Source organism: Pelophylax lessonae (assembly GCF_965119305.1).
Source record: "Pelophylax lessonae genome assembly, chromosome: 9".
Lineage (NCBI taxonomy): Eukaryota > Metazoa > Chordata > Amphibia > Anura > Ranidae > Pelophylax > Pelophylax lessonae.
Genome location: NC_138776.1, coordinates 33,250,592 through 33,268,269, shown reverse-complemented (window position 1 = coordinate 33,268,269; position 17,678 = coordinate 33,250,592). Strand labels below are relative to the sequence as shown.

The 17,678-nt window shown below is 45.0% G+C and overlaps 1 protein-coding gene across 1 annotated transcript in view; it reads left to right on the top strand.

Annotated features, from left to right (window-relative positions):
• Positions 1-256: 256 nt before the first annotated feature.
• The window catches only part of LOC309563657 (transient receptor potential cation channel subfamily V member 6-like), a 93,816-nt gene continuing 76,394 nt past the window's right edge, over positions 257-17,678 (top strand). Inside the window, exon 1 of the mRNA XM_082268231.1 lies at positions 257-449. Coding sequence (XP_082124357.1) covers positions 319-449 — 131 coding nt within the window. The 5' untranslated portion in view covers positions 257-318. The remainder of the gene's footprint in view (positions 450-17,678) is intronic.

Sequence of the window (17,678 nt, the reverse complement as noted above, 5' to 3'; positions counted from 1 at the left end):
GTGTCACTCTGGTCTCCCAGAGGAAACAGAGTAGATCCCTGATATCCAAAGGGAATCCTACGACTATTGATTGACCAAATTATTATTTTATTTTATTTTTGCTACAATTTTACAAGCCTCAGCTCAATTTTTTTATTTCTTAAACTTTTTAAAAACATTGTAATACCTTTTAGCAGACAGACTTACAACCTGATCAGGACTCTTTAGAAAAGTTTCTTCTGATGTATGTTAGACGCTCCTGTGCTAAAACTTAATTATGCTAATCAAGATCCTTCATTAAAGCTTGAGTAACTCAATAGAAGTGTAACAGGAATAGCAATGGGAATATTTCAGTGCAATAAGACTTCAACGATCCCCAGCAATGTCTGGAATGGAATTAAATGCCAGATTCAAAGTCATGCAGCCCAGGGATTGGAACTGGATCTGGTGCACATGCTACAGCAGAAGCGGTGAGTAACCATTATTTATACATCTCCATTCAATGAGTGTTTTGAACGGTTACTTAGATTTTACCAAAAAAAAAAAAAAAAAAAACTTTAATAGGAAATAAATCAAAAATTTGTGTGTGTGTGTGTGTGTATGTATATATATATATATATATATATATATATATATATATATATATACATATAATATAATATAATATATATTTTTTTTCCCCCACAAAAAGCCTATGTGATTTATTTCCCTTTTTAAAGATTTTTTTATTTTTTTTGCCATGTATGCTTTCGCAATCGTGTGTAAAAAAAAAAAAAAAAAAAGGTATCACATGCATTTCATGTGCTTTTGGACATTACTAAAGGGACTATTTTATTTATTTTATTATTATTATTATTATTATTATTATTATTTTTTTTTTTTAATGTTCATACCTGAGATTTAATGCATTTAATGCATTTTCTTAACAGAATAAATAAATAATAAAAAAAAAAATGTGAATTCTGGATAAAAGTTGTCTGAATCTTCATTCATTAATAGTCCTATTTTCTGTGTATCAATGTGAATTTTTGCATGTGTATTGTTAGGCATGCTGCCTTTTACATGTTATTGGAGAAACACAAAACTGCATTCTATTTATGTTCTGAAATGCAGATAACAGAGCAAAAAAGATGATTTAAAAAAAAAAAAGCAACTGATTGATTTTTGCTGTGCAGCTATTGGATGTCGCCTTAATAAATGTTTATATCTGTTGGCTGCAGTAAATGTTGCATGTTATAATTAAGATGACCACACAGGTGGCCTCATTCACGATAGTGGCGATTTATCGCCGTCCGATCCGTGGTGGATTGCTTTTCAGAGGGCATTTGACATGAGGTGATATGTTGCCTCCTCGCCGCTTTTTTTCTATCTCAAAATGCTGACTCTGCAAGCTTGCAATGCATATGGTTGCAGGATGGCTGCGGTGTGGCCCCATTCACTTGACTGGTTCACGTTTCAGCGGCATGCCAATTAATAATTGCATGTGTAAATTTTTGTTTATTTAGTCCCGGTTCACACATATATGCGATGACAGACATTGCATGTGATTCGGAGCGCACTGCTCTGCAGATCACATGCGATGTCTGTGCTATGCGAATTCAGCCATACAGATTGTAAGGCACAGGACCCTTTTTTTGGGTCCGCAACAGAATCGGATCGCATGGTGGTTCATACCAATGTGATCCGATTCCTGTGCGAACTGACCGCTCACACTGCAATATGCAAACTGATCTGGGGTTGAATGGGATGCGGGGAACCGCAGTGGATTCTCAGGGTTCCCGCATCGCATATGTGTGAACCGGGACTAAAAATCCTACAAACCTACAACATAATAAAAACCTATATACAGAATAAATACATTTTATTTATTTATTTATTTATATATGTATATATAATATATATATATATATATATATATATATAAACAAAGTAGCTCACTTCAGCATAAAGAAAAAAAATATATATTTTTTTTGTCAGAAAACATATAAACAGAACCAAATATACAAACCAAGATATGTTGTTGTTGTTATTATTATTGTTAATAAAAAAAAATATATTATATATATTTTTTTTTTTTTTTTATTATAATGCATAAGAAAGCCCTATCCTCCACCTAAACACACCCTCAGGCTAAGAAACAATTACACATTTAACCCATGCATGCAGCCTTTTTCAAAAAATCTGATCTTATAAAAATCTAGGGGACATGAAGGGACAGAAAGAAAAGCCGCACTCTCAGAGACTGACAAACAGCAGCTACGGCAGGGATGCTCAAACTACGGCCATCCAGCTGTTGTGGAACTGCACGTCCCATGAGGCATTGTAAAACTCTGACATTCACTGACATGACTAGGCATGATGGGAATTGTAGTTCCTGAACAACTGTAGGGCCATAGTTTGAAGACCCCTGAGCTATGGGGACCTGACATTCCTCCACACCTTTGTCCCCCACCTTGTCCTTCTCAAGATCCTGAATCTTCCCAACCTTGCCAAGAATGTTGTGCACGACCACCTCAACAGGAAGGACTTTTTCCCCTGGTAGAAACCTGACACTGTGCATTCCACATGAAGTAACAGTCTACTAAGCTAACTAAATAAAGTGTCTCAAAATCAAAATCCCGATGCGATTTAAAAGACCCCTACGACCACTCCGCATAACTCAAGTGGGAAAAGGAAAGGGATACCCAGAGCCTCACCCGTCCGCTTATAGACTTCTATATTAAAGGGGCACTGAAGCAAGAAATAGTCCATCGTCCCATTCACACCGCCACACTCCACTCTTGGACAACCGCAGTTCTCCACAGAGCGATGCTTCAAGTTGCCCTTCTTGTGTACTGCCTCGTGTCTATATAGAAAAAAAAAATACTTACTACTAGCTTACTGAATATAAAGAACAGCCGCGGGCACAACAATATTGTTGGAAGCAATTCAGAAATACAGTGCCATGCTAAAATCATCAATTATGGTTAGATTGATCCAACATAAAAAGTGCCATATATAAACATTGAAAAATTGATATCACCTAAAGTGCATAGTGGAAAATAACGGAAAAATGATTCAGTGTATACTTCCTTGAAAGTGCAAAATTAACAAACAAAAATAAAAATAAATGTCCAAATCGGGAATGAAATTCATATCCACATTGCAATACCATCTGAAGTGCGTAGTGTAACACTGTGCAAATAGCAAAGTAAAGTCAACACATTCCTTGTAAAGTCAACACATTAAAAATAATATAAAATATAAATTAATGTCCAAATCAAGGAGTAAATGGTGTCCACAAAACATAGTCCGTGTTCCGAAGGAAATAAAGGGAAATCCCCACTAGTGCATCAGTCACCAAGGGGAGAAGTCAGGAGAGCTTACCAGAAGTTGTGGACTCTACTGCCAATAGTAAAGAGTCCTAAGGGCAGTAGGCTTGAAGCCTTAAGGCCCATACACACGATAAGAAAATCTGTAGGGAAAATTCATCCGACGACCGATCTGCCGATTTTCGGATTGTTAGTATGGTGTTTTCGACAGCCGACTGACAAAATCCTGAGGTGCAGGCTATATAATTTTTGTCGTCCGTCAAAACAACGTCCGATTTTCGACGGAAAAAAATCTTAAGAGCAAGACTAGGCATGCTCAGAGACAAAAGAACACCTAGAAAGCAATCCAACACATGACATCACTTCTGAAGTTGAATTTGGTCGTACGGGAAATATCATATGAAAATAACCTCTTCACTTTCCACATCAGACTAGCATGCCACAAAAAACAGACGACAGTTCGTTCGATAATCTGATCGTGTGTACGGGGCTTTAATCTAAAGGAAATCGAACAACAAAAGTTGTATAGTGTGTATCCAGCTTAAAGCCCCGTACAGCCTCGTGTGGCTGCATTTCTGCGTTTAGGTGTGTGGTTGCTGCGGTAGCTTTCCGGACCCATATTGGATTCAGGGGACTTGCATCTGTTCATCTCAGACTACCTTTGATATGTCATATTTGGGGGAAATCTAGCAAACCTGGAAAGTGCAAAATCTGGTGCAGCTGTGCATGGTGGCCAGTCAGCTTCTAACTTCAGCTTGTTCAGTAAAGCCCTGTACACACGTACCGATCGTCCGTCTTTTGTCCCCGGAATGTCGGTGTCTGTTGAAAAGTGCAAAGACTGCACAAGACTTTTGTCCGCCGACTACAGCCGATTGCAGAAGTGATGTCATGTAATGGTTAACTTTCCCTGTGTTTTTTCTCTTCTGAGCATGCCCAGTCTTGCAAATCTGCTGTCTGTCGGCCGAATTCTGTACTGACTGGCGAACAATCGGCCGTTCTGGTGTCAGCATACAAAAATTTTAATGCTTGCAAGACAGACTCTTGTCGGCAGAATGTGCGCTGACAGCTGTCGGAGGCACCATACTAACAAGCGTACAATCGGCAGATCCTTCGTCTGCCGACGTTTGTATGCCGACGATCGGTACATGTGTACAGGCCTTTAGGCTCTTTTCACACACTCCGTCCGTCAGACGGACTCCGTTTTTCTCGATTCCCCCGCTGAGCAGGAGGATGACAGCTGTTCTCTGCGCTGTGTGCGGAGATACAGCTGTCAGTTCCCCATGCATCTCTATGGGGGAAATCGGAGGGGAACGGACCGTCGGTCCGTTCTCATCCGATCCGCTCCGCTGGACGGATTGAAAATAAGGTTTCCATCCGTCCAGATTGGACGGATCGGATCGTCTGTCAGCGGACATGTCTCTGCTGACATCCGATGCCCCATAGGAATGCATGGGAGGACCGTTCAGATCTGCCAAAAAAACTGACAGGCGGATCTGAACGGTCCGCATGTGTGAAAGGGGCCTTCATTTTTACAATAAAACCCAGAAGCTGATTGGTTTCTATGCACAGCTGCACCAGATTTTGTAAATAACCCCCATCCTAGGCTTGGTTCACACCTATGCGTTTTTTTTTTTTTTTTTATGCTTCTTGTAGAAACGCACTACAGTCCGTTCAGCGTGGTTTCTTATTGAACATGTTCACATTTCTGCTTTTTTCAGCCGCTGCATTTTTAGACATTTTTGGTTAAATTTACTTTAACCTCCCTGGCGGTCTGATTATGTCCAGATTTCTGTGCTAGAAGCGGTACATTGTTTTGCATAGAAATCTGTAGTTTTACATTGTAAAACTCACCTTCCCCTGCGATCCCCCGCCGTCCTCCTGCTGTGTGCATCGGTAGATGCCGGCACCTGTCTTCCGGTTCCCTTCCCTCTGAGCGTTGCGACGCAGGGGGGGTGGAACCGGCGGCAATTTAAAAAATGTGAATACACCAAATGACATGATACAAAGCTGTGATCGGATTACACTGTATCATCCCATTTCACCACAGGATTTCACCTGGTGACTTTTCCAGTGCCCTGCCTGTGCTTTTCCAGTTCTTTGTGCCTGGAAAATAGAGAACGACCATGGTGTCCAAAAACGCGTTCTTTTTGCGCAAAATCGCTTTTAGACAAACTGGAAAACAGCGACAGCGAAACGGAGTTACTTGAAGAACTGAGCGATAGCGATTGGTGGGAAAACTGGTCATCAGGTACAGAAAGTGACGACAGCGACGATTCTGATGTCGCTTTCTGGCACATCGCTCCGTTGGAAATTCTGAAGAATAATTTGATATTCTTCCCAAATTCCACATCTATGTGTCAGAAAGAGACATCAGAATCGTCGCTGGATATAGAGAGATTGCGTGTTAATTGCAGCATGCAGTAATGTGCATTGCATTACGCCAGTCTCTAAATTATGAACCACAACAGATTAAAAAAATGTACATGGTCTATGGGCCAGTTCGCACCATGGAAACACAGTTCAGAGGCGTTCTGGATGCTTTTCTGCATGCACGTTTTTGACATGTTCCGATGCGTTTTTGTGGCCTTCCAGTGCATTTTTTCCTCCACCTTCAATCCTTGTATACACTGATGTGATGCGAATTTGCTGCGGATTACGCACCGCATCTCAATCACAACCCATTCATGTAAACTGCTGTGGTGTGTATGGTAACGACACCCTGAAATCAGTTCCCAAAACGCAGTTCGATTTGCAGAATCGGATTGCACGGTATGGAATGCATAGAGAGAGATATAATTTTGCCCTGTACAAATCATTAGTAAGACCTCATCTGGAATATGCAGTTCAGTTTCGGGCACCAGTTCTTAAAAAGGATATCAGGGAACTGGAGAAAGTGCAGAGAAGGGCAACCAAACTGATAAGAGGAATGGAGGAGCTCAGCTATGAGGAAGGATTAGAGGAACTGAATTTATTCTCTCTTAAAAAGAGGAGATTAAGGGGGAATATGATCACCATGTATAAATTATTATTATACAGGATTTATATAGCACCAATAGTTTGCGCAGCGCTTTACAATATAAAGGGAGACGATACACCAATAGTACAATTAAAAAAAAGAGGGTTAGAAGGGCCCTAATCCTGCAAGCTTACAATCTATTGGGGCAGGGCTGGTGAAACAAAAAGTAGTAACTGTGAGGGATGGACTAATGAGGGAAGTAGCAGCCCTGTTACAATGCGATTAGAGGAGAAGCGTTTTAACCTCAGGCTATGCAGGGTGTTCTTTACAGTAAGGGCTACAAGACTGTGGAACTCTCTATCACAAATGGTGGTAACTGCCAGGAGTATGGCTACTTTTAAAAGACTCTTAGAAGTACATCTCAAGGATCAGAACATTCAGGGATATGGGAAATGATTACGGCCACACACACCTACACAGGTTGAACTGGATGGACTATTGTCTTTATTCAACCTCAACTACTATGTAACTATGTATGTAGAATATTCAGTTGTTAGCTGAAGGCAGGATAGGCCTCCCTGAATAGATGAGTGTTTAGGGATCTTCTAAAAGTGGACAGAGTAGGAGATAACCGGACAGATTGGGGTAGTTCCAGAGGATGGGAGAGGCTCTGGAGAAGTCCTGAAGATGAGGAGGAGACAATCGAGCTAAAGAGCAGAAGGTCTTGGAAGGAGCAGAGAGGACAGTTTGCTGATATTTGGAGATAAGAACGGTGATGTAAATACATAAGGGGTCCATATAGTGAACTTGGTGTTGAGTTATTCACTTTAAGGTCATCACAGAGGACAAGGGGACACTCTTTAAGACTAGAGGAAAAGAGATTTAATCTCCAAATACGGAAAGGTCTTCACCGTAAGAGCTGTGAAAATCTGGATTAGACTCCCTCCAGAGGTGGTCCTGGCCAGCTCATTAGATTGCTTTAAAAAAGGTCTGGATTATTTCCTAGGTGTACATAATATTACTGAGTACTAATATTTTATAGGTAAAGTTGATCCAGGGAATATTAGATTGCCTTTCAGGGGATCAGGAAGGAATTTTTCCCCTGCTGTAGTAAATTGGATCATGCTTTGCTGGGGGTTTTTTCGCCTTCCTCTGGATCAACTGTGGGTGTAGGATTGTGTATATGGGATTGTATGGTTGGGGTTTATTTTTTGGTTGAGCCAGATGGGCTTGTGTCTTTTTTTCAACCTTACTAACTATGTAACGCAATGCTCCAAAACGCCACGGTGTGATGTTTTTGTGCTTTAAGATCTTATTCTTCAATTTAACCACTTGCCTTCTGTGCACTTAAACACCCTTCCCATCCAGGCCAATTTTCAGCTTTCAGCGCTGTCACACTTTGAATGACAATTGCGCGGTCATGCTACACTGTAACCATTTGAAATTTTTATCATTTTTTTTCACACAAATAGAGCTTTCTTTTGGTGGTATTTAATCATCTCTGGGTTTTTTATTTTTTACAAAAAAAAGAATAAAGACAAAAAATTTTGAAAAAAAAAAAAAAAAGTTTTTCTTATTTTCTGCGAGTAAATTTTGAAAATAAATTTTTCTCCTTCACTGATGTGCGCTGATGAGGCGGCACTGATGGGCACTGATAGGCTGCACTGATGGGCACTGATAGGCTGCACTGATGGGCACTGATGAGGTGGCACTTATGGGCACTGATGAGGTGGCACTTATGGGCACTGATGAGGAGGTACTAATATGCCGCACTGCTGGGCACTGATAGGCGGCACTGCTGGGCACTGATAGGCGGCACTGCTGGGCACTGATAGGCGGCACTGCTGGGCACTGAGAGGCGGCACTGCTGGGCACTGAGAGGTGGCACTGCTGGGCACTGAGAGGCACTGAGAGGCGGCACTGATGGGCACTGATAGGCGGCACTGATGGGCACTGGCGGATGGCACTGGACACTGACGGGTGGCACTGATGAGCGGCACTGATGGGCAGCACCATCAGTGCCCACACTCAGTGCCCATAGTGCTGCCAGTCAGTGCTCATCAGTGCCTAGATGAGCAGGCACTGATGGGCACTGACTAGCAGCACTATGGGCACTGATTGTGGGCATTGATGGGGGCACTGATGGCGGGCACTGTGGGCACTGATGGGGGGGCACTGTGTGTGTGTTTTTACCTTGTGTAATCAGGGCACTGGTGATCGGTGCCCTGATTACATTCTCCTGTGTCCCCGACGCTGTGAGGCTCCCCCTCCTTCCTCACACTGCAGTCTCCGTGTGAGGAAGGAGCGCCGGCGATGAGAGATGATCTCATATGTTTACATATGAGATCATCGCTCATTGGACGGCCAGATTACGTGGTGAATGGCCGCTGTGATTGGCCACAATCTGTGTCCCTTGGACACGGCCGACACAGATTTTCCCCGCAGCGCGCTCGCGGGAGCGCGCTGGGGGCGTGTCACTGGGAGGCCGTTTAAGAACGGCCTCCCGAAAATTTGAGTCCGCGCTGTAGCGCGGATGGGGGGTGGTTAAAAAAAATGCCATTAAAGAGGAAGTAAAACTTCCTCTGTAACTTGAACCTATAGGTGAGCCTATGATGAGGTCTACCTATAGTTCGTGTCATGGCCGTCTTTAATATTGATTGGACCCGGGGTAAATATTTTCTTGGGCCCTCCCAAAACCACTTATTACCTATTTGCAGGCAGTGTGGGCTCAAGGGGCAGCTGCTTTGGGCCCCACAACAATCACTGGACCCCGGGCAGCTGCCCCTTTTGCCCTGTTTTAAAGACGGCCCTGGTTAGTGTAAATTTCTCCTAAGCATGCACTGTTTAGGAGATAATTGCATTGCATGCAGCCGGTGACATCACTGGCGTATGCGCTTTGAAGGAACAGCTGCCCATGCCGTTGCTTCAGAGCCCTGTGCCGTGAACGACGGCTCTCGCGCGCATGCATGGGAACGACGTCATCACAGCTCAGGCCAATCAGATGGCCAGAGGACACAAACTCAGAAGGAAGACGGCTGAACATGTCGGCCGTGTCACCGGTGAGTGGGCGGCACTGCGGGGGCTTTGTTCTAAGGTAAGTATTTCATAATGAGCTAGTATGCAATGCGATACGATGCGATGCATACTAGCTCATTATGCCTTTGTCTTTCAGGTGTTTTTTATTTCTGAGGTTTTATAAAGTCTTTAAGCCCCCGTTCACATTGGGGCAATGTGACATGTCAAATTGCATGACAAATCGCCACCTATCACCGGCAATGGCACCATCCTAACTGGTGCGACGCCGACTCTGCGGATCTGTGCCGATTCCCAAAAGTAGTTCCTGCACTACTTTTGGCGACTTTGGGGGCGTTTTCAATAGATATCTGTGCATGACCCCGCACAGACGTCTCTCAAATTGCCCCCCCCCCGAACTCGCACTGAAATGCCGGTTTGAAATTGTGCGCATCCAGCTGAACTCGCACAATTTCAAAACCGCCTTCACTAAACCACCGCCACCTAAACTATAATAACATTTTGTTAATGGATCCTTTTTAGTCATCTACTCTTCTGTTATGCTTATACAGACTAGAATAATTATATATATTTTATTACACTATTATAGAATACACCACATAATATATGTAATTTTATGATGATTTATGCCTATTAGAAGATAGACCAGTTTTTTTTTTTTTTTTTTGGGCTGCAGAATCCTTACATAATTTTTAAATTACCCTTTTGACCTGATCTGACCTCATCAGTGAAATCTGTTATCAGTAGGATACAGCACTTTAGACCAGGCCAGGACAAGGGGTGGACAGGAGGGACGGTTGCCCTGGGCACAATGGTTGATTGCAGGGATGAGGGGAGGGGCGCCTTGACCCTAACCCTAAAGGAAGGGGGGCGCAGTTTGGCATCCTTGCCCTGGGCGCTGGATGACCTGGTCCTGGCACTGACTGTAGGGGGCCATCATTGTTTTAGCCCCCGTTCACATCGGGGCGATTTGACATGTCAAATTGCAGGCTATTGCCGGCAACAGCACCATCCGAATTGGTGCGACGCGATTACCAAAAGTTGTCCCTGCACTATTTTTTGGCGGTTTCAATACACATCTGTGCACAAACCTGCACAGATGTCTTTCAAATCGCCCCTACACTTGGAATGAAATGCGGGTTTGAAATGGTGCCAGTTCAGCTGAACTTTCAAACCCGCCTCCAATGTGAGCGATGGCTTATGTACTGTAATATTGACAGAGCCGCTGATAAGGCAATACAGCTAGGGACGGGGGCCCAGGCACCATCAGTTCAAAAGGGGGGGTCCAGGCACCTACTGTACGGCCTTGTGACTCTTGTGGATCCCCCCTATAGTGCTGTTGGCTCTCTCCCTTCAGCTGCACTGCAGAGGGATCGGTTCTTGTATCTGCACCCCTTCTACCTGCTGTCCGGTCACCCCTGTGTGCCCGCCTCCCTAGCAGTACTTCCGACTTCCCTACACTTTTCTCCTGCCTGCAGCTGCTGAGGGCACACGGGGGGATTGGGGTCAGGATGGAGAGCTGGGGGCTGGATATGTCATATCAGTACTGATCCCTCCTGTGTCCATTCATCGCAGAAGCATAGTAAACCATGTTTACTATGCCTCAGTTTGTGAATGCAAAGGAAGGCTCAGAGTACCTTCTAGTCATTCATCTGCAGCTGAGGATGCAGAGAAAGGGACTGAGGAATCTCTGTCCTCAGTCCAAATGTGAGACATCAGGGGTCTGTTTAGACCCCTGATATTTGACCAAATCCCCCGAACAGGGCACTTAATAAATAAATAACAAAATAATACAATTTGAAAAAAAAGAGTTAAAAAATTACAAGTTAAAAAAAAATGAAGGGCTTGTTCAGGAGTTCTTTGCTCTCTGTAGTGCAGTCACCATTTTGGTTGCTCTTCAGAGAGCATTTGACAGACAGTGAAGGAGGCATATTGCCTCCCCATCACCCGCTCTAACCTCGCACTAATGCACCAAAACCACATGTATTACATAGCACTGCGGCTGTCTCATTTTAGTGAAAATCTTCCGGCCAGGTAGGTTGTACGGGGCCCTGTGATTTCTAACAACAGCCCTGATTATTGAATATGCCTAAAGCCGGGTACATACTACAGTTTTTTTCGTGCAATCCAGCGGGTTGCAGGAAAAAAAACTGACATTTTCGGCTGTACTAACCATGCGAGGTTAATGCAGTGACCCCCCCCCCCCCCCCCCACTGAGCTTTTGTGTGACAGGGGGACACCCCCACCCTGCCAGAACACTCCAATCAGCACTCTCTGCCATTGGCTGATAGCACTGATCAGGGGTTGGTTTGCTGCTGGTTTTCCAGCATGCACGTCCAACACACAGACACACAGACACACAGACACACAGACACACAGATACACAGACACACAGACTCAGACCGGCACACACACACAAAGAATGTTGGCCGTTTTCTTTTTTGAACCGGCGAATGTCTCCTGACAGTCTGCCCGTGTGTAAAGTAAAAATTTACAAGGATGCAATGGTGTCATCACTGGTCTGTAATTGCTTGTGCCCACAGTTCCCATATCAAAGGACCTATTCCTGATGAACATAAGAGATAATGAAACAGTATGTACAGCCATAACCAGGGCTTTTTTCAGGGGGAACATGGGGGAGCACAGTTCCAGCACCTCAGCATTAAATGTATGTAATGGAAAGGGGTGCTGGAGTGTGCTGGAGGGTCTGTTGATGATGGCCACTGGGGGATCTATTGTTGCTGGTGGGAATCAACTTTTGTGCTAGGGGTCTGTTGTTGCTGGGGAGATTTATTGTTGCAGGGGAGGGGTCTACTGTTGAGAAAGAGAGAAAGAGAGAGGTATTCTTGGAGATCTGTTGTTTATTTTATCTTATATTCCCGGGGGATAAGTTGTTGCAGGGGAGGGGTCTACTGTTGAGAGAGAGAGAGAGGTCTTCTTCTTGGAGATCTGTTGTTTATTTTGGGGGTCTATCAATGCTGGAGTGGATCTTTGTTTGGGGGGTATTGTTGTGTGGGGGATCTATTGTTGCGGGGGGGTGTCTATTGTTGGCTGCAGGAGATCTATTTTGCTGCTTTTCTTAACAAAATCCATACAGGTTACCACAGAATGATACCTGGTTCTGTATTCTCTAATTGTTGCTGGGTAAGGTCTTCTATTCTCGGGGGACCAGTTGTTGCTGGGGGAGGGGGGGGGGTCTACTGTGTAGAGAGTGGTCTATTGTTTCTGGCTGCTGGAGGATCTATTGATGCTGGCTTCTGGGAGGTTTTTTGGGGGGTCTTTAGTTGCTGGGGTGGATCTTTGTTTGGGGGGGGGGGCATTGTTGTGTGAGTGACCTTATGTTGCTGGGGTGTCTATTGTTGCTGGCAGCGGAGGATCTATTTTTCTGCTTTTCTGGTTATCATTGACAAATTCCATATAGATTACCTAGCACCACAGAATACCTGGTTCTGTATTTCCCTAAATGGGGTGATCCTGGGAGGTGGGTAGGGGGTGAAATCAAGGAATGGTGCTCGGAGGTGGAGAGAGGGGGCAGAGACAAGGGGTGACTTAGAAGGTGGGGAGTTCCTGCCCTATTCTTGAGAAAAAAAAGCCCTGGCCATAAAAATCCAATATAAGGCCAGCCATAGATAGATCGAAATTAGGCCGATTTTCAGCAGGAATCTTCCAAATTTTGATCCATCTATGGACAGGTTTGTTGTACTGAAGTCGATCTCTGTTGATCAACTTCAGTACAACCAGCCTGTCTGGTTTTTCTTGTGCGATCACTGCCGTCCCATATAGCCAACAGCAGTGGTCATTGTATTCTGATGGTTGGGAAATCTCCCGCTGCCAGATTACAATAGCACAAAGGGAAGGATTCCCCCATCATCACTGTATTGATGGTGGAATCAAGTGATTTTATTTCCTTCAGTCATCGTTTGTTGGGGGAATCCCTCCCATGGTTGAAGGAAGGAAAATGTCATAATCCATGGCTTGCTTAATCATAAAGTTTGCTTGAAAAGTTGATGTTTACTATACATCCCGAATTAATTGGGGATCCCTCTGGATTTAGTGAGGTGTCACTCACGTGGCAGGTCAGGGGGTCTTTTGGGGATCAGTAAATAACCATATTGTTAAAGGATTGGGGGCCCATCTAGGGTATGGTGCTTCCACCTGGTTAGTTGTTGGTGGTTCTCCCAGGAGCTAGGTCCCCTGGGGGAAAGTCTTAAATGTATAAAGCCTCGTACACACGCAACGATTATCGGCCGACCGATCGTCCGACTTTTGTCCAAGTTGTATTTTGTTGGTTGGAATGTGCTCTAGACTGCACACAAATTTTCTCGGCCAACAAAATTCTACTTCAGAAGTGATGTCATGTGTTGGTTTGCTTTCTTTGTGTTCTTTCTTCACTGAGCATGCCCAGACTTGCTCATCAGATTTTTCCCTGTCGAAATCTGTACTGACTGCACGAAAATCGGCCGTTGTGTTGATGGCCAACAAAAATTTTATAGCCTGCACACCAGATTTTTTTCGGCCGAAAAGTCGGAGTTGGTTGTCGGAAGCATCATACTAACAAGCCGAAAATCGGCAGATCGGACGTTGGCCAAAAATTCCCTGCCAATTTTCGGCGCGTGTGTACGGGGCTTTAGTCGCAACATCTTCGAGCCAGATGGGGCGCGGCTGAGGACATGGTCGATTATAGTCATAAAGTGTGCCTTAACCACTTACCGCATTCTAACGTACCGGTACGTCGGTACACTTTGCGGGGTTATACCGGGATGATGCCTCGAGGCATCATCCCGGTACTGTGGTTTGAAGCCGATGGTCTGCTTTCCGTCGGTAACGACTGATGCGGCTCGGGAGCCGCTCGATCGTTACCCGGGGGGGGGCGGGAGGGAACGCCCCCCCCCCCTCCCGCCGCCTTCCATGGCTTTGTTCGGGGCTCCCATCCCACCGGGAGCCCCGAGCACCCAGCCGGCACGTCCGCCGGCTGGATGGAGTCCCGGTGAATGCCGGAAACGGCATCGATCGGGTCTCCGATGACGTAACCTGTCACCTGGAGGCGGCGTCCATGACGTCACTTCCGGGTTACTGTGCTTCAAAAGGCGGCAAATTTGAAAAACAGCTGTATGCAAAAATGCCGTTTTCGGCGTTTTGCATACAGGGAAGTGTAGTGGAGGGGTCGAGGGTCTTTTAGACCCTCGATCCCTCCATAAAGTGTACCTGTCACTACATATTGGTGTCACAAGGGATGTTTACATTGCTTTTGACAGCAATAAAAGTGATCAGATTTTTTTAAAAAAAAAAACCTGTAATAAAGTTTAAAAAAAAATAAATAGGAAAAAAAAAAAAAATGTAGCCGCCCCCGTCACCGTTAGCTCGCGCACAAATAAAAAAACGTATACGCAAGTCGAGCCACGAATGAAATCGCTGTTCAAACCCCATATGTGAGGTATCGCCGCGATCGCCAGAGCGTGGGCAATAATTAAAAAAAAAAGAGCTACACTCTACCTCTAAACTGGTAACCGTTAAATAAATTTAAAGCGTCGCAGATTGAGATCTCTATTGACCGTAGTTTGTCGCCATCCCGCGGGGGGGGGGGGCGCAATTTTAAACCGTAACATGTTGGGTATCTATTTACTCGGCGTGACATCATCTTTCACAATATACAAAAAAAATGGGCTAACTTTACTGTTCAGTATTTTTTAAATGCAGTGAAATGGGATTTTTCAAATTTTTTTCCAAAAAAATGGCGTTTTAAAGACCGCTGCGCAAATACCGCGTGACAAAAAATTTTGCAATGACCGACATTTTATTCTCCAGAGTCTTTGCTAAAAAAATATATATAATGTTTGGGGGTTCTAAGTAGTTTTCTAGGAAAAAAATACTGGTTTTAACTTGTAAACAAAAAGTGTCCGAAATAGGGCTGGGGCTTAAGTGGTTAAGGACACCCAAAGACCCTCTCCTGGTTGCATCGATGAACTTAAATTGTTAAAATTGTTCTACTTCTGTTATTTATTGATTTATTTGGTAATAAATTGGCTGCTGTGGTCGTTTAAACCCCATTCATGCAGTTTGTGTCTTTATTATAAGTTTGAGGGCCGAAGGTTGACGAATCCTCTAGTCATGTACATTCCCATCATTCACTGCCCTCAAAAGATTACAATCTAAGGTCTCTATCTCACATATTACATACATGTACTTGGGCCAATTTAGACAGGAGGCAACATCTTTTGAGGGTGGGAGGAAACCAACACAAACACAGGGAGAACATGCAAACTCCATGCCGATAGTGTCTTCCTGGGAATGCCCAGCCAACCTAGGCATGCATTACGGACTAATCTTTTTGTCAAGTCCCCTTCCTATCTATCCTATCGGCACCATGATTTGCACATGGGGTTGATTCACAAAGGCGGAAGTAGTGATGGCAGCCTCCACAGTTTTCCTGACAACGGTTGTTCTGTCCAAAGGTGACATATGTATTGTAGATAGAGCTTGATGGGCCGGGCTGGCCCCTTGCTTCTTATGTGTCTTTGATACTCCAATAGCAAGACCTACCTGCTATAATTTCTAGCTCTGTTCGTGTTCACTTTGGTGTTTTGGGTGTTCATGCTCTTCCTGTTACATTTTTTGTAACAGAACATAAATAAGAAGTCCAGCTGGGAAAGTGAGAACATCCCATAATGGGCACAGCAGGTGTGTAGGTCTAGGAAAGCAGCACAGGGATGGTCGGAGCCCCTCATAGTCGGCGCAGCAGGTGTGAAAACCCCAGAGCTATACACGGAGATAATGGGAACCCATCATAATGGGCACAGCAGTTGTGCAGACCCAGGAGCTATGCACTGAGATAATGGGAACCCATCATAATGGGCACAGCAGGTGTGCAGATCTAGGAGCTATGCACTGAGATAATGGGAACCCATCATAATGGGCACAGCAGGTGTGCAGACCTAGGGGCTATGCACAGAGATAATGGGAACCCATCATAATGGGTACAGCAGGTGTGCAGACCTAGGAGCTATGCACGGAGATAATGGGAACCCATCATAATGGGCACAGCAGGTGTGCAGCAGACCTAGGAGCTATGCACGGAGATAATGGGAACCCATCATAATGGGCACAGCAGGTGTGCAGACCTAGGAGCTATGCACTGAGATAATGGGAACCCATCATTATGGGCACAGCAGTTGTGCAGACCCAGGAGCTATACACGGAGATAATGGGAACCCATCATAATGGGCACAGCAGTTGTGCAGACCCAGGAGCTATGCACTGAGATAATGGGAACCCATCATAATGGGCACAGCAGGTGTGCAGATCTAGGAGCTATGCACTGAGATAATGGGAACCCATCATAATGGGCACAGCAGGTGTGCAGACCTAGGGGCTATGCACAGAGATAATGGGAACCCATCATAATGGGTACAGCAGGTGTGCAGACCTAGGAGCTATGCACGGAGATAATGGGAACCCATCATAATGGGCACAGCAGGTGTGCAGCAGACCTAGGAGCTATGCACGGAGATAATGAGAACCCATCATAATGGGCATAGCAGGTGTGCAGACCTAGGAGCTATGCACGGAGATAATGGGAACCCATCATAATGGGCACAGCAGGTGTGCAGACCTAGGAGCTATGCACTGAGATAATGGGAACCCATCATTATGGGCACAGCAGTTGTGCAGACCCAGGAGCTATGCACGGAGATAATGGGAACCCATCATAATGGGCACAGCAGGTGTGCAGACCTAAGAGCTATGCACGGAGATAATGGGAACCTATCATAATGGGCACAGCAGGTGTGCAGACCTAGGAGCTATGCACAGAGATAATGGGAACCCATCATAATGGGCACAGCAGGTGTGCAGACCTAGGAGCTATGCACGGAGATAATGGGAACCCATCATAATGGGCACAGCAGGTGTGCAAACCTAGGAGCTATGCACGGAGATAATGGGAACCCATCATAATGGGCACAGCAGGTGTGCAAACCTAGGAGCTATGCACGGAGATAATGGGAAGCCATCATAATGGGCACAGCAGGTGTGCAAACCTAGGAGCTATGCACGGAGATAATGGGAAGCCATCATAATGGGCACAGCAGGTGTGCAGACCTAGGAGCTATGCACGGAGATAATGGGAACCCATCATAATGGGCACAGCAGTTGTGCAGACCCAGGAGCTATGCAGGGAGATAATGGGAACCCATCATAATGGGCACAGCAGTTGTGCAGACCCAGGAGCTATGCACGGAGATCATGGGAACCCATCATAATGGGCACAGCAGTTGTGCAGACCCAGGAGCTATGCACGGAGATAATGGGAACCCATCATAATGGGCACAGCTGTTGTGCAGACCCAGGAGCTATGCATGGAGATAATGGGAACCCCTCCTAATGGGCACAGCAGTTGTGCA